Source organism: Etheostoma spectabile, chromosome 17 (assembly GCF_008692095.1).
Source record: "Etheostoma spectabile isolate EspeVRDwgs_2016 chromosome 17, UIUC_Espe_1.0, whole genome shotgun sequence".
Classification (NCBI taxonomy): Eukaryota; Metazoa; Chordata; class Actinopteri; order Perciformes; family Percidae; genus Etheostoma; species Etheostoma spectabile.
In genome coordinates, this window is record NC_045749.1 from 1,173,761 (window position 1) to 1,189,658 (window position 15,898).

A 15,898-nucleotide genomic window follows, 5' to 3' on the forward strand; every position below is an offset into this window, starting at 1 on the left:
TTAAGCCACTTCACCAAACTTAATGCTTTGTGCATTAATATTATACAGTCTATGGTATAAAGGAGAACTCTCCTTCATTTATGAGGCATTTTAAGATGGATAGTGACAATTCAGCAGATTAAAACAAGACTACAGCCATGCTGGTTAAGATTTAAAGAACAAGGCTTTGATGTACAGAACAGTACAAAATCAAGTTGATATACAGGTCAACTCTTGGGAACACCATATCCAAAAGGTTCCCATCAACTTTGTATGAAAGAGAACAAACAAAATGTAGTAACTAGGTCAAATCCAGAAAGACGTGTTTGCATCGCAGCCGGCACCACAAAACATCACTCGCTTAAAACTTTCACAAGTTGCGTCGTCACTGGGAGACTGAGAGCCCTAATGCTTTTTAAGTTCTGTCAGCCACAAACACTAAGCACAACACTCCTCCGACATTGGCTGCTATGCAGCAAACATCCACCACATGCTTTATGGGATATAAACAGAAAAAAACTCCATATTTCCACTTTGTGTTCCTTTCCAAAACCTTCCCAATATATGTGACTCTATTAAAATCCGGCTATATTAGTACTCTTCATTGACAGAAATAACCTGGAGGATACCTAAACACAGTAGATGTCAAATGATTTGAAGAACTTAGGCTATCTTGTTGCAGCAAAGAAGGATTGCTTGTTCCCGCTGGGGGAATTTTCACCTTATCAAAAATTCTCTTGGCACAATCATCTCGATGCCACATTCCATTCAGCACAGCAGGTTTGATATTCGCTGTCCCTGGAAAGCACGTATCATCTGGCTTCATCTTGTGTAATCCATTTGCTCCTACAGAACTTGACAGTTAGCATCGCTGAAGCCAGTAGCATACAGATGTGTGAGCCCCCATACATAATACATCAAGTATAAGAGCCAAAAGCTGCCTTCTCCTTTGCTGCAAAACAGCAGACAGACGTCATGTGTAACACACACACACACACACACACACACACACACACACACACACACACACACACACACACACACACACACACACACACACACACACACACACACACACACACACACACACACACACACACACACACACACACACACACTGAGGTTTGCCTCAAAGAAAAAAAGCTTATTTCACTGTGCAGCAAAACCAATATCAGCTACAACAAAGTAACTATCATTGGGCCTGCGTTGATGTGTGTGTGAGAAAGAGTCCTTTGAAACCTATGTTCAACTGTAATCACTGACCTGTTATAATCACCTGTCTAGACAAAATACACAAGGTGAGTGATGAAAATAATATGAACTTCTATATACTGAAATCCACATATTGTTTACACTGTTGGAAAAAAGTGGCAAAAGGCAGAGAGCCTTGAAAGCTATGGAGATGATACACAGCCTTGTCCCACTGGTGTAAACTGGCTGGGGTTAGATGTTGCAGACCGGTGAGCTGAAAGAAGTTGCAAGTTCTAAACTTGTCTCATCTGTGACATGTTTTTATTGTTTTATCTCTGTACTGCAGCAGATTGAACTGGAATAAGTAAGTGTCAGGTTAAAGTGCTGACTTTTAGCTCTGAAGATGTGTGGGGGTTAAATACAGACTCTAGGTGGCAGTAGCTCGGCTGGTGGGGAGTTGGGACTGGAACCGAAGGGTCGCTGGTTCCAGTCCCTGCACGGTACGTGCAAAGCACGAGGTGTGGACTGGTAGCTGGAGATGCCAGTTCCCCTCCTGGGCACTACCTCTTGAGCAAGGCACCAAACATCCAACTGTTCAGGGAGTCTGTCTAGCAGTTGCAGGCCCCTCCCACTGACATCTATACATGCCCCTATAGCTCACAAAACCTCCAAATGTAACTGCTAGGGCAACACTGGAGCTAATTATTTCAAGAGTGCAAAGGAGTGTGTAGTGAGCTTACAGCCAACATGAAAAAAATGTGAGTGATAACCAAAGCCCTGGGCCAAATTTACCTGATAAAGAAATGACCCAGTTCAAATTGGATCCATAGGCACGAGCAATTGAATTTTTTTTTTTGTGAAAGCAGCTACCAAAGCCATGAATCCTTTGGTTGAAGCCTGCAGGCCTGGTGTCCAATACAAGGCATGATTAATCCATAAACAAGAGAAGTGAAGCAGAAAGATAAATATGAAACACAATGCAACGACTGATGGACTATTAAAAGAACAACAATGCTATACCTGAGAATTTGAAATAAGTATAATAAATAGTATTTATATGGCCTACTTTGAGCAACAAGCCTTCTGCACACTTTCTGCCAACAACAGAGATGTGAATATAAAAGAGAAAATGAGATGGGGGGGGGGGGGGGTGGGGGTGGGGTGGGGGGGGGGGGGGGGGGGGGGGGGGGGGGGGGGGGGGGGGGGGGGGGGGGGAGGGGGGAGTGCCATTATGTCAGCGCTAAAATAAAAAGGGGAAAACAATCTTGGCTTGACAACAGCAGACTGAGAGCTGTCTCACTCAGACTGCTGTCACTAGCAGGGAATAAATTACCAGTTGCTCAAAAAAAAAAAAAAGAAATCCTACAACTTTTCGATCTCTTTTAAATTCTCAGAAATGAGAAGACTTTGCCACAAATTGACTATTTGTCTAACAAAAGACACAAAACACCAATAAAAAGTTCAGTCTCAGGGAAAAAATGAACAAACGAATTAAATAATGCCTGTACTTAACCTTAACTTTTCAAAAAAAATTAAAAAGCCCAATGAAAATGATTGAAAACAAACTTTACTTCACTTCCATTAAGTCTTCTGTCTAGGTTGCTTATCTACCCATGGCTACTTGTTAAACGCAATCATTAAAGTCATAATCTGGAAGATTTTCATTAAATAATTGTCTGATAAGTCAACATCTATCGCCGAATGAGGTAACACAATGGTGGTTGAGCCTAAAAACATCTATGAACACAAACAGCCCCACATAGAGACGCAGTGGTAAATCTGAAAAGCCTACAGCATCCCCAGGGAAGTGTAAATATGAGAGGAATGTTAAGAGACAGCAGCGAGGACTTCATTCTGAGTCAGTTGCATCATTGCAGATGATCGATTTCCTGCCCGGTAGCTGAGCAGGAGAGGTGTTGGAGTGTTTTTATGTGTGCGTGTGTGTGTGTGTGTGCGAGCGTGCGTGTGTTTGTGTGTGACCTGACTGCTGATAAGAAGGGGATCGATAGGAGTCTATAATTACTCCATGTTCACACATCATCATAGGCACGAAAAAAGAAAAAAAATACATCTATTTTTTTTTTTGCTTGTTTGAAATCCATGATGTCTCTGTTTCATGGGTGGGACAAGTTCTCTGAGCGGGCAAGGCAAAGAAAGGCGAGGTAACCTTGCAGGCAGGCTGGGGGACCTCATATTAATGTTTAAAAAAAAAAACGTATAAAGTGAAATTGTCATGCCATGGGATCTTACATGTCACCTCCTCTCACCTCTGCATATTTTGCCTAAGGCCCTGTTTACACGTACTGTACAAGGTTATTTTGACAAACTGACACTTCCCATTGTTTGTGCCCTTCGTTAACACGCAAACCGAGAATTTGCCACTGAAAATGAGTCTGAAAAACTACGGCCAGAGTGGAGATCTTTCAAATCTTTGTTTGCATGTTAACTGATACAAACGGAGGTTTAGGAAGCCGAGGAAGTGAGGAAGGGAAGAGAGAGGAAGTGATAGTTGCTGTAGTTTCCATTTTCAGGATTCTGATTGGCTAACGTGGGCTTGGGCTTCTTGTTAAACTGCCACCTACGATTTGGCGTGCTCTTGACAGCACAGAGGGCATAGATACACAGGGACGTGTTAACAGAGACTTCTCTGAAAAGTGGCAGTTGTGCACGATGTTATTTTAGAAAATGGAGAGGTTGACATGTCCCTTTATGAAAATAGACGCCCACATGTAAACGCAGTCTCAAAGCATTATTGTTTTAAGTACTTTTTTTGCTAATGTTGAACAATCTTTGCTGTGATTAGGGGCAAACGGCACATTACAAATACTTAGACTTTCAGTAGAAAAATTAGTTGCCTGTCCTTTGCAACATTTGGAAAAAGCAAAGATACCACTTCTGTTAATAGTTGATACAGTCCATTTGACCTGAGGCTGAAGGCTTTTTTGGGGTGATCAACTCCGAAAGTTGTTTATTTCCCTTTCTAGGCTGAATGCTAATATGTTCAGAAAAGAAAAAGTACTAACATTTTCCCTAAAAGATGAAATCTGTCATGGCCTCTGCTTGACCTTTCCCTCTCTCTCAGTGTGTGAGAGTTCACCATCACGAAAATAGTGCACTATATAGTGTGGTCGCCATTTTTTAGTGGGGTTCAAATTCTCAGCTGTTCATTTCAGTAACTACACAGTCCTCTTTAAAATACCCACATTGCACAGCTAGCTCAAGTGTACATAGGATGTACCCAACATTTCACCTCTTTACACCACAATGCAACGCGGAAGAAGCAGGACTCCACCTTGGCACACGTTACTCCTGGCAACTCCCTTTCAGGATTCCCAACTTCCGCTCCCCACCTTTTGGATGTAGTTAAATGTAAATGGACTGTATATTATTTGCAAGTCTTAACGACTACTATAAGCTATTTTACATAGTACAAGAAACATTCACCATTCACACACTGTGGCCGAGGCTGCCGTCCACGGGGCCACCTGCTCATCAGATAATCACTCACACACATTCACACTCCATGTGTCTTGCCCGATGACACTTCAACATGGGACTGCAGGCCCAGGGAGCTACCACTGAGCCACAGTTTACTCCCTGCTCGCAATATTTAAGTTTGAAATAAATATTCCTTCAAACTACACTCCTGCCCCCCCCGTCTTGTGCTTAAGATTTCTAGCTCCACCATACAAAACATAACAGAAAAGAACTTAATGTCATGTTTGCTCCATTTTAGAGTCTTAATGTCTATGGGTAGACTCGTCGTTTCAACTACATAGTGCATCATATTACAGTATATTAATGTTTTGCATGTTCTACAATGAAAATTCAGTAAATCCCCGCTGTTAAGACTCTCCCTGTCTCACCAGCACAGTCCTGGGTCTGCCACTCCAGACACTGTCCGTAGGGGAAGGAGATGACGTACGCCGAGGAGTCGACACAGCGCTGCGTACTGCTGCACCACATGCACTCCATGGCCTGGCTGGTGCAGTTGGCGCAGCTGGTGCGCAGAGAGCAGGGCGTCCTACAGGGACGAGCACTTTGACTCTGTGGACTCCCTGAGCAACAAGACAAATTGAGAAAGAAAAACAGGTTTAGATAGTCGGATGTGAGATTAAACAGCCACTATTATGCTCCTTGTCAGCATCATATTTGTACTTTTGTGGCTTCCTAGAATAGGTTGACATGCTGTGATGTTCAAAAAACATCATGTTTCTCAAACTGCCCATTGCTGCAGCTCCTCTGTCTTAAACAGTCTGTCTGAGCTCCTGGCCCGCCTGCTCAGGTAGCACCAGTGGGCTGCACATATAAAAAACTGGGTTGGCTTTCTCAATCAATTACATCAACAATTGAAAATTTCAAACAGGAATGTGGGCGAGCCGTTTTCAGTGCTGTCTTTGGGAGATAAACGCTCAATTTGCCGTGAATTGTTTTTTTTGTATTTTGTCTTTTACATCTATTACATACATAAATAAACTATATAACATACTAAATCCAAAAAAAGCATAATAGAGGGTCTTTGAGGTTATTTACTGAAGAGTAAAGTTTAGAGCTCAATATAGCCTGGGATAGAGGTTCTCACCGGCAGGTTTTTCACAGATCAGGCCGTCGGTGGTGGCCGTGCAGGGGTTGGCTTTAAGACCAGCCACCTGCGCCCGCTCCAGGTAGGCACAGAAGCCCGAGTCGCTGGGCTCTCCGGGTAACCATCGCAGGCTGGTGTTGGTGAAGGGTGACGCGTCCTCCCAGCCCCAGTACGACACGTTGATCTTCCTCAAGCCAACCCAGGGAGATAAATTCTGTGTGTGTGTGTGTGTGTGTGTGGGGGGGGATTGGGGGCACAGTGGTGCAAGAAAAAGAAAATGGAGATAGATATTAGATGTTGCACATGCTGACCAAAGATAACATGTATTATACCTGATTTACATTTTCTCTGATATTTGCCTGTAAATTTAAGAATTTCAAATCACTCAATGTATGAACAGCCAGAGTTGCTAAAAAACCAAATGGTTTGGACAACAAGAGATTAAAAATCACGATCACCTCAAAGCATCAAAGGTTAATTAATTAACACTTAAAGTTCCCATGACATAGTGCTCTTTGGATGATTTTATATAGACCTTAGTGTTCCCTAATACTGTATAGGAAGTCTCTTTTATATAGACCTTAGTGGTCCCTAATACTGTATCTGAAGTCTCTTTTCCAAAATTCAGCCTTGGAGCAGAATTCCAGCCACTAGAGCCACTCCCACAATGAGCTTTCCTTAGTATGTCCCATTTCTGAGTCTGTAGCTTTCTTTTTGTCTCTGTAGGCAGAGAAAGGGGAGGTAACCTTGCCTCTTATGACCTCATAAGGAGCAAGATTCCAGATCGGCCCATCTGAGCTTTCATTTTCTCAAAAGGCAGAGCAGGATACCCAGGACTCGTTTACACCTATCACCATTTCTAGCCACCGTCACTCTCGTCACAGGTTTTCTTTTCAAACATTGGGCTTTACTACAAGGAAAAGTGACGATGAAGCTGATATGTGTGCTTCATAGTGGGCTAGGAAGGATTAGTTCTGTTTATTTTGTATGCTTTGAAGCTAGATCAGAAACATCCTGGTGAGAAATTTAGAAAATATTTGTTGACATGTCTGAACGTGAATATCAAATCATATAAAGCCAGAAGATTTCCGCAAAATTGCAACATTATTTCAACATTTCTTAGTCTTCTAATTAATTAGACTTTTCACATCAAAACAGTGGAATCAAGCACATGTTGATGCCATCACAAAGCCACTCATTGCTGGGTTCGCTCATTGGTTAGACGTTAATTTACTGTACATTCATGTTTGGAAATAACAAATAACTCAACTTTTATAATCTTGAGACAACGCATTGTCTGGCATTTTATAATACATCACAACGTCACAGAAGCAGTATCATTTCCATGATATCACTTAATGAACTGCACATCAGCACAGTTGTAAACAGTCAGCAAGACATTACTGTACTCCATTCTCTGCAGGAAATATAAATATGAAAGGCGGCTGAAAGCTAAAGTTACATTCCCATGCAGCTATTTAATTAGACTATGCCTAAGCATTGTGGTACGGTTACAGACGCATTGTGGTACTGTAAAGCATTTGCATTAGTTTCCTTCCTTACTTCCAATAATTCTTTGCTGTCTACAAAGAGGGAATTTCTAACTAAAAAGACTAACTTTTGAGAAAATCCAATAGCGTCTTTAGCTTCAGAATACATTTCTGCACAGAGCAAGAGCTGTGTGATTTTTGACATTTGAGCTGAACTGGGATGGAATTGATTGCCAGTATGTAACAGGTTACGGCGATGACCTATCGTTATCGTATTTGCAATGCAAGAATTTGGAATTATCCTAACCATGCATGGTATTAGTATTGGTGATAAGAGTGGCGTAGGAAGGGTTGCTAATGTTCTCAATTTGTCAGGTTTACTCCCAAAAGTGTGCACTGAGTAATGTGCACTGATTTAAAAAGTGTAAATTCGGTAGTGTGGTCTAGGCCTACTCTATCTGTAAAGTGTCTCGAGATAACTCTTGTTATGAATTGATACTATAAATAAAATTGAATAGTACTTTGCTCAGTCAGGAACATTCATTCACAAACAGAATAGATACACCTGTACTATTCAAAGCTTATTTTTTATTCGATGATCCTACAAAACACACTTTAAATTTGGCCTTTAGATCATAAAAGGTGTAGAAAATAACCACAGCAATTGTACAAAGCAGAGAAGCCAGAGTGGAAAATAAGGATAGGTTTGACCAACACTGCTAGCATGCAGTGTTGGTCAACATTTATTTTATTTATGAACTTATTTATTTTAGACTACCCACCTTGTCTTGCAGCTGGTATTTTTGGAGCTCTTCCAGAACGAAACTGACTTGTTTGTCTGTGAGTAAAGAGGCTATATTCCCTCCCAGGTTTTTGCAGTAGTGCTGGGCGTTATCATAGCTCTCACTGCTGGAGTTGATCCTCAGGCAGGCCTCCCCGACATGGTGCCAGCCTTCCCCACACGGCTGGCCTGCACACAAACACACATATACTGGCTTCACACCTTCAGTACATCTGTTAACATTAATTATTAGTCATAAGCCTAAAAACACATAAATCAAGTCTGCTAGCAACTGTGTAATCCGTCAACGCTCACACAATGCTACTGGTAGCAGTAAACTCGACGCACAGCTAACATTGGAATGCTACAATGCAAATGTTAGCATGCCTATAGCTATTAGCCTATAGTCCAAGCTAAACATTAGCACGTTAACATAATATGCTTACAGTTTTAGCACTTTACCATGCTAATGCTTGGTTTATAGTCCAGTATGCTAATGTTTGGCTTAAACATGTTACCATGCTGGCATGGCTAGCTAGTTAGCTTTTTAACATTCTGTTTAGCTTTAGCTTGTAAAGTTTCGTATGTTGACAGCTAATGTTTTGATGATTAGCTTGTTACAGTAAATCTAGCATGGACACACGATATTATTATGCAGGTCTATAGTTAGCCACAATTATTAGAATGCTAGCTAGCCAACACTTAGTTTGTTAAACGTTTGTAGCCTCTTATCATGTTACATTTTTCAACTATTAAGAAGGCAGAACCAGCAACCAAATCCAAAAAGGCAAACATGGGGAGGCAGTTAACAAAGACAAGTAGAGGACAATCTTACAGAGCGATGCATGCTGCTGGTTGAAGGCTGGTGTATATAGACCGACTAATGAGGTAGTGAGGGCAGGTGTGAGGGCAGGTGGCCAGTCAGTGGAAACCCACTGAGGGCAACTAATGGCCAACAGGGGAATGACACTGGAATTTAAAGTTAATGTGATAGCCTGGAAAATAAACCGTGCTGCCAGAATCAACAGATTAAATAACAGCTTTAAGAAAAATACTTCTGGTTAATTTGGTTAATAAATAACATCGTATTGGACTGAGTTTAGAGGCTGATGTAACTTTAGATTGGAACACCAAATTCTTGCTTTGTATTCATCAGTGACTAAAATAATTTGCAGGAGTTAGAAATATGTTGCACATGTACAAAAGAAAGGTCAATACACATGGTGACTGAAGAGTCTGAATAAGAATGGCAGACAAACTCACTCATAAAAAATGTATATTACGCATTCATTGTTGTTATCAGGGTCACTTGGTAGTTTCTTGAGACTATAATAGTAGAGGCCATTCAATTAGCCAGGATGAAAGGGAAGAAAAAGCCATTCTGCCTCCACTGAACACCGCTGTTTATTTTGGACTCCAGGACTGATTACATTCACAGGCCCATAATGGCTTCCATCACCAACCTTTTCATGCTGCAGAAAAGAAAATACCTGCTTTCTTTATTTATTTTTTTCCCTAAGCAATAGCAATGGACAATAATCAACCAAAACCGAGAGCAGAAAGACAGATTAAGGGGTAAAAAAAAGGAGGAGTACATAAATAAATAGATAGATTAGGTTACAGCCTTTGTGTAAAAGCAGAGATAAACATGTCAGGCCATTTAGCATAATTAGTCATAACATGGTGTCTAAAGAAAAGGCCACAGCTGCCATGGTGGTGGAGCTAGTTTCCATTACTAAGGCTAATCTTAGCTGCTCTATTACTGCAAATGTATCTTCACAGACAAAAACTGAAGCATTGTTTCTTGCCTTATCACACTAATGGACTCAGAAACACACACACACAAAGACATACTTAATAACATCAGTGTGACCAGTGACCCTTTATAAAGGCCTTGTCCTAACTGTTAGTGTTCACAAATACAAAGACTAGAGAAGGGACAGTATGCCACTCATTAAACTACCACAATACACATGTTGGCACCAGCCACCACAACAGAGAGAGCCAAAGACTCAACGGTGCGACATGACAAAGCTGAGCAAGTTTCAACTTTATACAAATGTTATTTGATGCTTGGTAGCTGAAACATAGAATCCATCCATCCATCCATCTATCTTCGTCTGCTTATCCGGTATCAGCTCGCAGGGGCAGCAGCTCCAGCAAGGGACCCCAAACTTTCCTTTCCCGAGCCACATTAAGAATAAAATGTTTTTTGTGTTTTTTTCCACTCAACTACCATATAGTATATTGCAAGGGAAATCTACTGCCAAACTAGGAGCTACTCTGTTTTTTGCAAGTTAAAAGCAAACGGGAAATAAAACTTTGCTTTGTGCCATAATAGGAAAGTCAGAAAATACGCAGCAGAGCTGATTAATTATGTCAAACTATGCTAACGCTAAACAGAAATATCATATCAAAAGATGTAAAATGTACCACCATTTGTTTCAACACATATTGATGTTCCCAGTATTTTGTTATTAAACCAGTATGAAGTCTGCAAAGAGACTACAGTTAGTGGCATGTGCTCACGGCAATGCTTGGGAGCATCCCTGCAGAACACAGAAATAGAAAAGGGACATCCTTAAATATCTTTCGCTTAACATTTGGGCTGCAGAGATGCACGGGCGAATATTTGACCAAACATTGCCTTTTATAGGGTCAAAAAGCCAAACAATGCATCAGGAAGCATGTCTGGGGATTATTCTGATCTCGTTGGATGACCACAGACTAGAGTGCTGACGTAATCCATATCCCAGTAACCATCGATTCAGGGGTTTGCAGGTCAAACGATATCTACTCTACATGTGTAGATTTACACTGGAACTTTAAATGTGTTTATGACCATGGTCCTACAGCCCCATGGTCCCACAACCCTATGTTCCCACAGCCCCATGGTCCCACAGTCCTATGGTCCCACAGCCCCATGGTCCCACAGCCCATGGTCCCACAGCCCTATGGTCCCACAGCCCAATGGTTCCACAGCCCTATGTTCCCACAGCCCCATGGTCCCACAGTCCTAGTTCCACAGCCCTATGTTCCCACAGCCCCATGGTCCCACAGTCCTAGTTTCCCACAGCCCTATGTTCCCACAGCCCCATGGTGCCACAGCCCTATGGTGCCACAGCCCCATGGTCCCACAGCCCCATGTTCCCACAGCCCCATGGTCCCACAGCCCTATGGTTCCACAGCCCAATGGCCCCACAGCCCTATGGTCCCACAGCCCCATGGTCCCACAGCCCTATGTTCCCAAGATGTTTCTTAAAATTAGGGTCAGGGTTATGGTTAGGGTTAGCTAACCCCAAATTGGGGGAAAGGGGGATCAAATTTGAAACAAATTCATGAAAAAGGAAATTTTGGAACCTAAGGCCTACTTTTGGAAAATAAATCTTAGAAATGTGGGAACTGTGGGTACATAGGGCCTAATTTTGAAAAAAAAAAGAACTGTGGGAACATAGGGCTGTGGGAACATAGGGCTGTGGGAACATAGGCACGCTCCCATGTGTACCAAGCTACAGGGCCTGCACAGAAGAAAGGGATCAAACACATTACCAGCCTCTGCTTAAAGCTACAGCAAACTTCTAACTCATAGCAGAGAGCGCTAGCTTGCAGCCCCTTAGCACAATACAGCACAGCACGGAGCAGAATTTGTGGATTCAAATAGTGAGGGTATTTCCTTTGCCCTTAGTCATGCTGGCGCCAAAGTCAAACTGAGAACAGCTCTAGCTAACGGCTCCATGGCAGAGTGGAGTGCAGCATAGAGGACTTTGTGGACTCAAGTTTGTTAGTCAGCCAAGGATCCATGTTCAGAACATCCAGTAAACACGTCTAATTGGCCTACTTCCCTTTGCAGCTGGGTGCTGCTTGTGTGTTAATGAATGCATGCTAATCCTCTCTGTGTACATGCCTGCTTAGAGGTATGAAAGAGTGTTTGTGAAAATACACAAAGTATGCAGCCAGTTAGTGTGGCAACATGCAAACACTCTGACACTGTGTGTGTCTGCTGTACTCTATCTTTAACAGAACACTCCCTCAACAGCTTTGAAAAATACGTTAATTCACAACAGAGATCATGCTCGTCAGAAACACTGTGAAGGTGACACTGCCAGACTGGGATGTGTCAATCAACAGCATTCATCAAGTCACACAATGAGATCCACACTGCTTTTAATGAACCTTTTGTGCATAAATGCATTTGTGATCTAGTTGATCTTTGTGAACTAGTTGTCTCTGTGCAGGATTAGGGTCCATGTGAAAAAATGTATTGGAGTTCTGTGAGTATCTTCAGAATTCTGACTTTACACTAAATGTTTCACATGTGGCTCTAATCCTTTTTATTATCAAAGAAATATACCTCAAAAAAACTAAACGGGCGCCTGGCTAGCTCACCTGGTAGAGCGGGCGCCCATATGCAGAGGCTCAGTCCTCGCTCAGGGTTTGAGTCTGACCCATGCCCATTTGCTGCATGTCTAAAGCTGTACTGTCTATTAAAGGCTAACAAATGCCCCCAAAAATTATAAAATATATTTAAAAAAAACAGTTGCTAAATAAAATAGTCATTTGTCATTTGTCATATCACCAAAGATTATTTTGTTCTCACACCCCCCATGTCTGTTGGCTGATATTGTGCATTCTGATCCAGATAGAGACATCTTGAGGACAAAGACATAGGTTTTGTGCAACTGCTGTGTGTGCATTCCTGATGATGTGTGTGCATTCATGACGATGTGTGTGCATTTGTGGCACGCTCCGTGGTGGAAGAAGTATTTAGATCCTTTACTTAAGTAAAATTACTACCACCACACTGTGTAAATACTCAGTTACAAGTAAAAGTCCTGCATTGAAAATGTTACTTCAGTAAAAGTAGGTAAATATCATCAGGAAAATATACGCGAAGTATTAAAAGTAAAAGTACTCGATGCAGAAAAATCCTAATTTTTTAGAAACTGGAAGCGATAAAACAGTTCTGTCGATCAACAAAGTGTGATGGTCTAATCATTTCAGCTGTAATTGTAGGCCTTTATATCGTTAGAAAGTTTAATATTAAAAACACATATTTTATAAACTACATGTGTACAAAAATCCTAATTTGTAAAGTAACTAGTAACTAAAGCTGTCAGATGAATGTACTGGAGTGAAAGTAGAAAGTAGCAACAAAGGAAAAAATGAGGTGCGAGTATCTTAAATGTGTACTCAAGGAAAGTACTTGAGTACATGTACTTAGTTACATTCCAGCACAGGTAATCATGCGTGTTCTGTCGGTGTGCAGGGCGTCTCCTCACCGGGCAGCGCCTGGCACTCCTGCTGCTGCGCCTCCCACTGACAGTTGGCGTTGAGGGAGCAGCTCCTGCAGTTGGCCAGTCTGAAACACTCCTGCTCCTCCCGGCGCTTACAGCTGGACGAGTCTCTCACCGACTTCACACACACACACACACACACACACACACACACACACACACACACACACAAACATCACCCACCACCCACCCACAACCACACACACACACACACACAGATAGACAGACAGACAGACAGACAGGCAGACACAGACCCAGACACACACACACGAGATAGACAGACAGACAGACAGAGAACACACAAAACACAACACACACACACACACGCATAAACAGACAGACAGTCAGATAGACACACACACACATGCACACAAACAAACACACACACACAGACAGACAGAGACACACACAGAAGACGACAGCAGACAGTCACACACCACACACACACACACACACACACGAAATACAGACAGACACAGAAACACACACACACACACACACACACACACACACACACACACACACACACACACAGACAGACAGACACACACATAGACAGACACAGACACACACACACACACACACAGGAATCAATATAATTGCAGTCAAACATCATCATCTGTGTCCTCTTTTCCAGTTAATGCAATAAAGTTGGAGGAATCAATGCAATGTGCAACAATAGCGGAAGATGAATAAAGTGATGGTTCAGGGAATCAAACAGCCAAACAGAACATGCAGAGTGAGAAGAGAAATCAATATGAGGGACACATTATACTGAGATGGACCTTTTATTTAAGTTGTATTCACTTTAAATGCTGTGTGCAATGTGCATCTCACTCAACTACACCTTTTCAACTTTATTTAATACCTCTAGGTGGTTCTACTCAACTGAAATATAACTTTATTTCAGTTAAGATTTTAATTAATGTTCTGGTTCTTCCACTTGGAGGACCAATTTACTATGTTTCAATCCTTTCCCTGTTTCATCAAAGAAAAGAATGAAAAAAAAAGTTATATCCTATTGACCATTGTGATTTTTTTACAAGGCTAAGCTATGTAGGTATCACGTTCTTAAGCTCTACTGTTTTAGTGTATGCACATTCTTTTTCCTTAAATTAAGTTGGAAAAAAATATTGAAATAACCTCAGTATGTCCCAGGAAAATACTAGTTCACTGGCGCAATGCTGCGTCCAACTCCAAGATTGGGCCAGATGTTTGTTAACAGTGGGGTGCTCACCATTTTGTACTCAAATTCAAGGAGAAGGTTGTTAGAAGAGCATATTAAATGCAAATTTGGATTTAGATTCATCCCCAATTTCCATATAACCTAAGGGACTGTTCTGACCTCTGGTCTCAACCTGATGCAACCCGAGCTGCAGCCTAACAGGAAGTGTCAAGTGTCAAGTAATACACACATGTCCCCGCCTTCTGGCTCCATGCTTCCACAAGCTCAGCTGATGTTCAGACAACATGGTTGGTGGGCGAGACAGAGACAGAGCGCCGCCATGCTGCTGTGCCAGCTCCAGAGTCAGCTACACGCACACAAACACACACACACACACGCACACAAACACACACACATTTACACACACACATTTAAATGGAGCACACACAAACAGACAAAAGCAACATGCAGACACACATACAGAGAAAGACAGAGAAAGCAGGTTGGGGGTAAAAATAGACAAAGAGACAGAAAAGAAACTAAATGAGCAAAAGTACTCAGACCTCACTGAGACAAAGTTATTACATACACAGGAAATCATACAGACTGTAAATAACATTAAAAAGATATGATCTTTTCAGACAGAGGAGTATATATGAGATAACTCAGAAGGGGAATAGCTGAAATATCGATTGCTTTTAGATTTTTTTTGTAAGTGAACAAACAGCTTCTAATGGTTTAATATCACAAGTCACTGCTTTTGGTCTTAGTTGACTAAGATTTCTTTAGTCAGTATGTCATTTCATGCTTTTTCATAATGAATGATTTATTAAAAGAAACTTTTTTTTTTGGGGGGGGGGGGTCCCTTGTCTTATGTCTGTCTGTGTGTGTGTCTGTTTATTTGTGTGTGTGTGTGTATGTTTCTGCATGTGTTGTTTTGCCTCCCTCCCTCCCAGCTTTCCTCTCTGTGTTTTTTGGCTCTGAGACACCTTTCAATGTATCAGTGTGTTTGTATCTTTTGATATTATTTTTGGAACATAAATATATTTATATTTGATCACTAAAAAAGAAACTCGTGACCACATGATTCTTTGTGGAGAAACTTAGTAAAAGGGCTTCACTTGTGGAACAGTTTCGAATCCATATACATTTAATAATGTGTAGTTCACTTTTCAAATTAACTCCAACTAAAACAAAGTCAATACTGTTTTTCACTAACAACAAAACAACAAATTATCTGGGCGTTTACATGGAACGAAGCTTTAGGAGCTTTCCGTCTTTAGTCTCCTCCCGGTTACGCTGCATTCAGAGGTCGACCGTTTCTTATTGGTGAGATGGACGGCGACCGGAAAAACCAACAACTACAGTGAGTTGTTATTTTTAGTAAACTCTGTGAACACAACCAATGTTCTCCAT

The 15,898-nt window shown here is 41.6% G+C and overlaps 1 protein-coding gene and 1 long non-coding RNA gene across 2 annotated transcripts in view; one reads left to right on the top strand and one right to left on the bottom strand.

The window, feature by feature from the left end:
- Positions 1–15,898, bottom strand: part of atrnl1a (attractin-like 1a) — a 287,103-nt gene that overhangs the window by 185,423 nt on the left and 85,782 nt on the right. Inside the window, 5 exon segments of the mRNA XM_032542162.1 lie at positions 5,037–5,228; positions 5,753–5,966; positions 8,025–8,212; positions 13,303–13,435; positions 14,733–14,849. Coding sequence (XP_032398053.1) covers positions 5,037–5,228; positions 5,753–5,966; positions 8,025–8,212; positions 13,303–13,435; positions 14,733–14,849 — 844 coding nt within the window.
- LOC116705770 (uncharacterized) overlaps positions 1,123–15,898 on the top strand; it is a 17,884-nt gene continuing 3,108 nt past the window's right edge. Inside the window, exon 1 of the long non-coding RNA XR_004336030.1 lies at positions 1,123–1,133. This is a non-coding gene — a long non-coding RNA (uncharacterized LOC116705770). The remainder of the gene's footprint in view (positions 1,134–15,898) is intronic.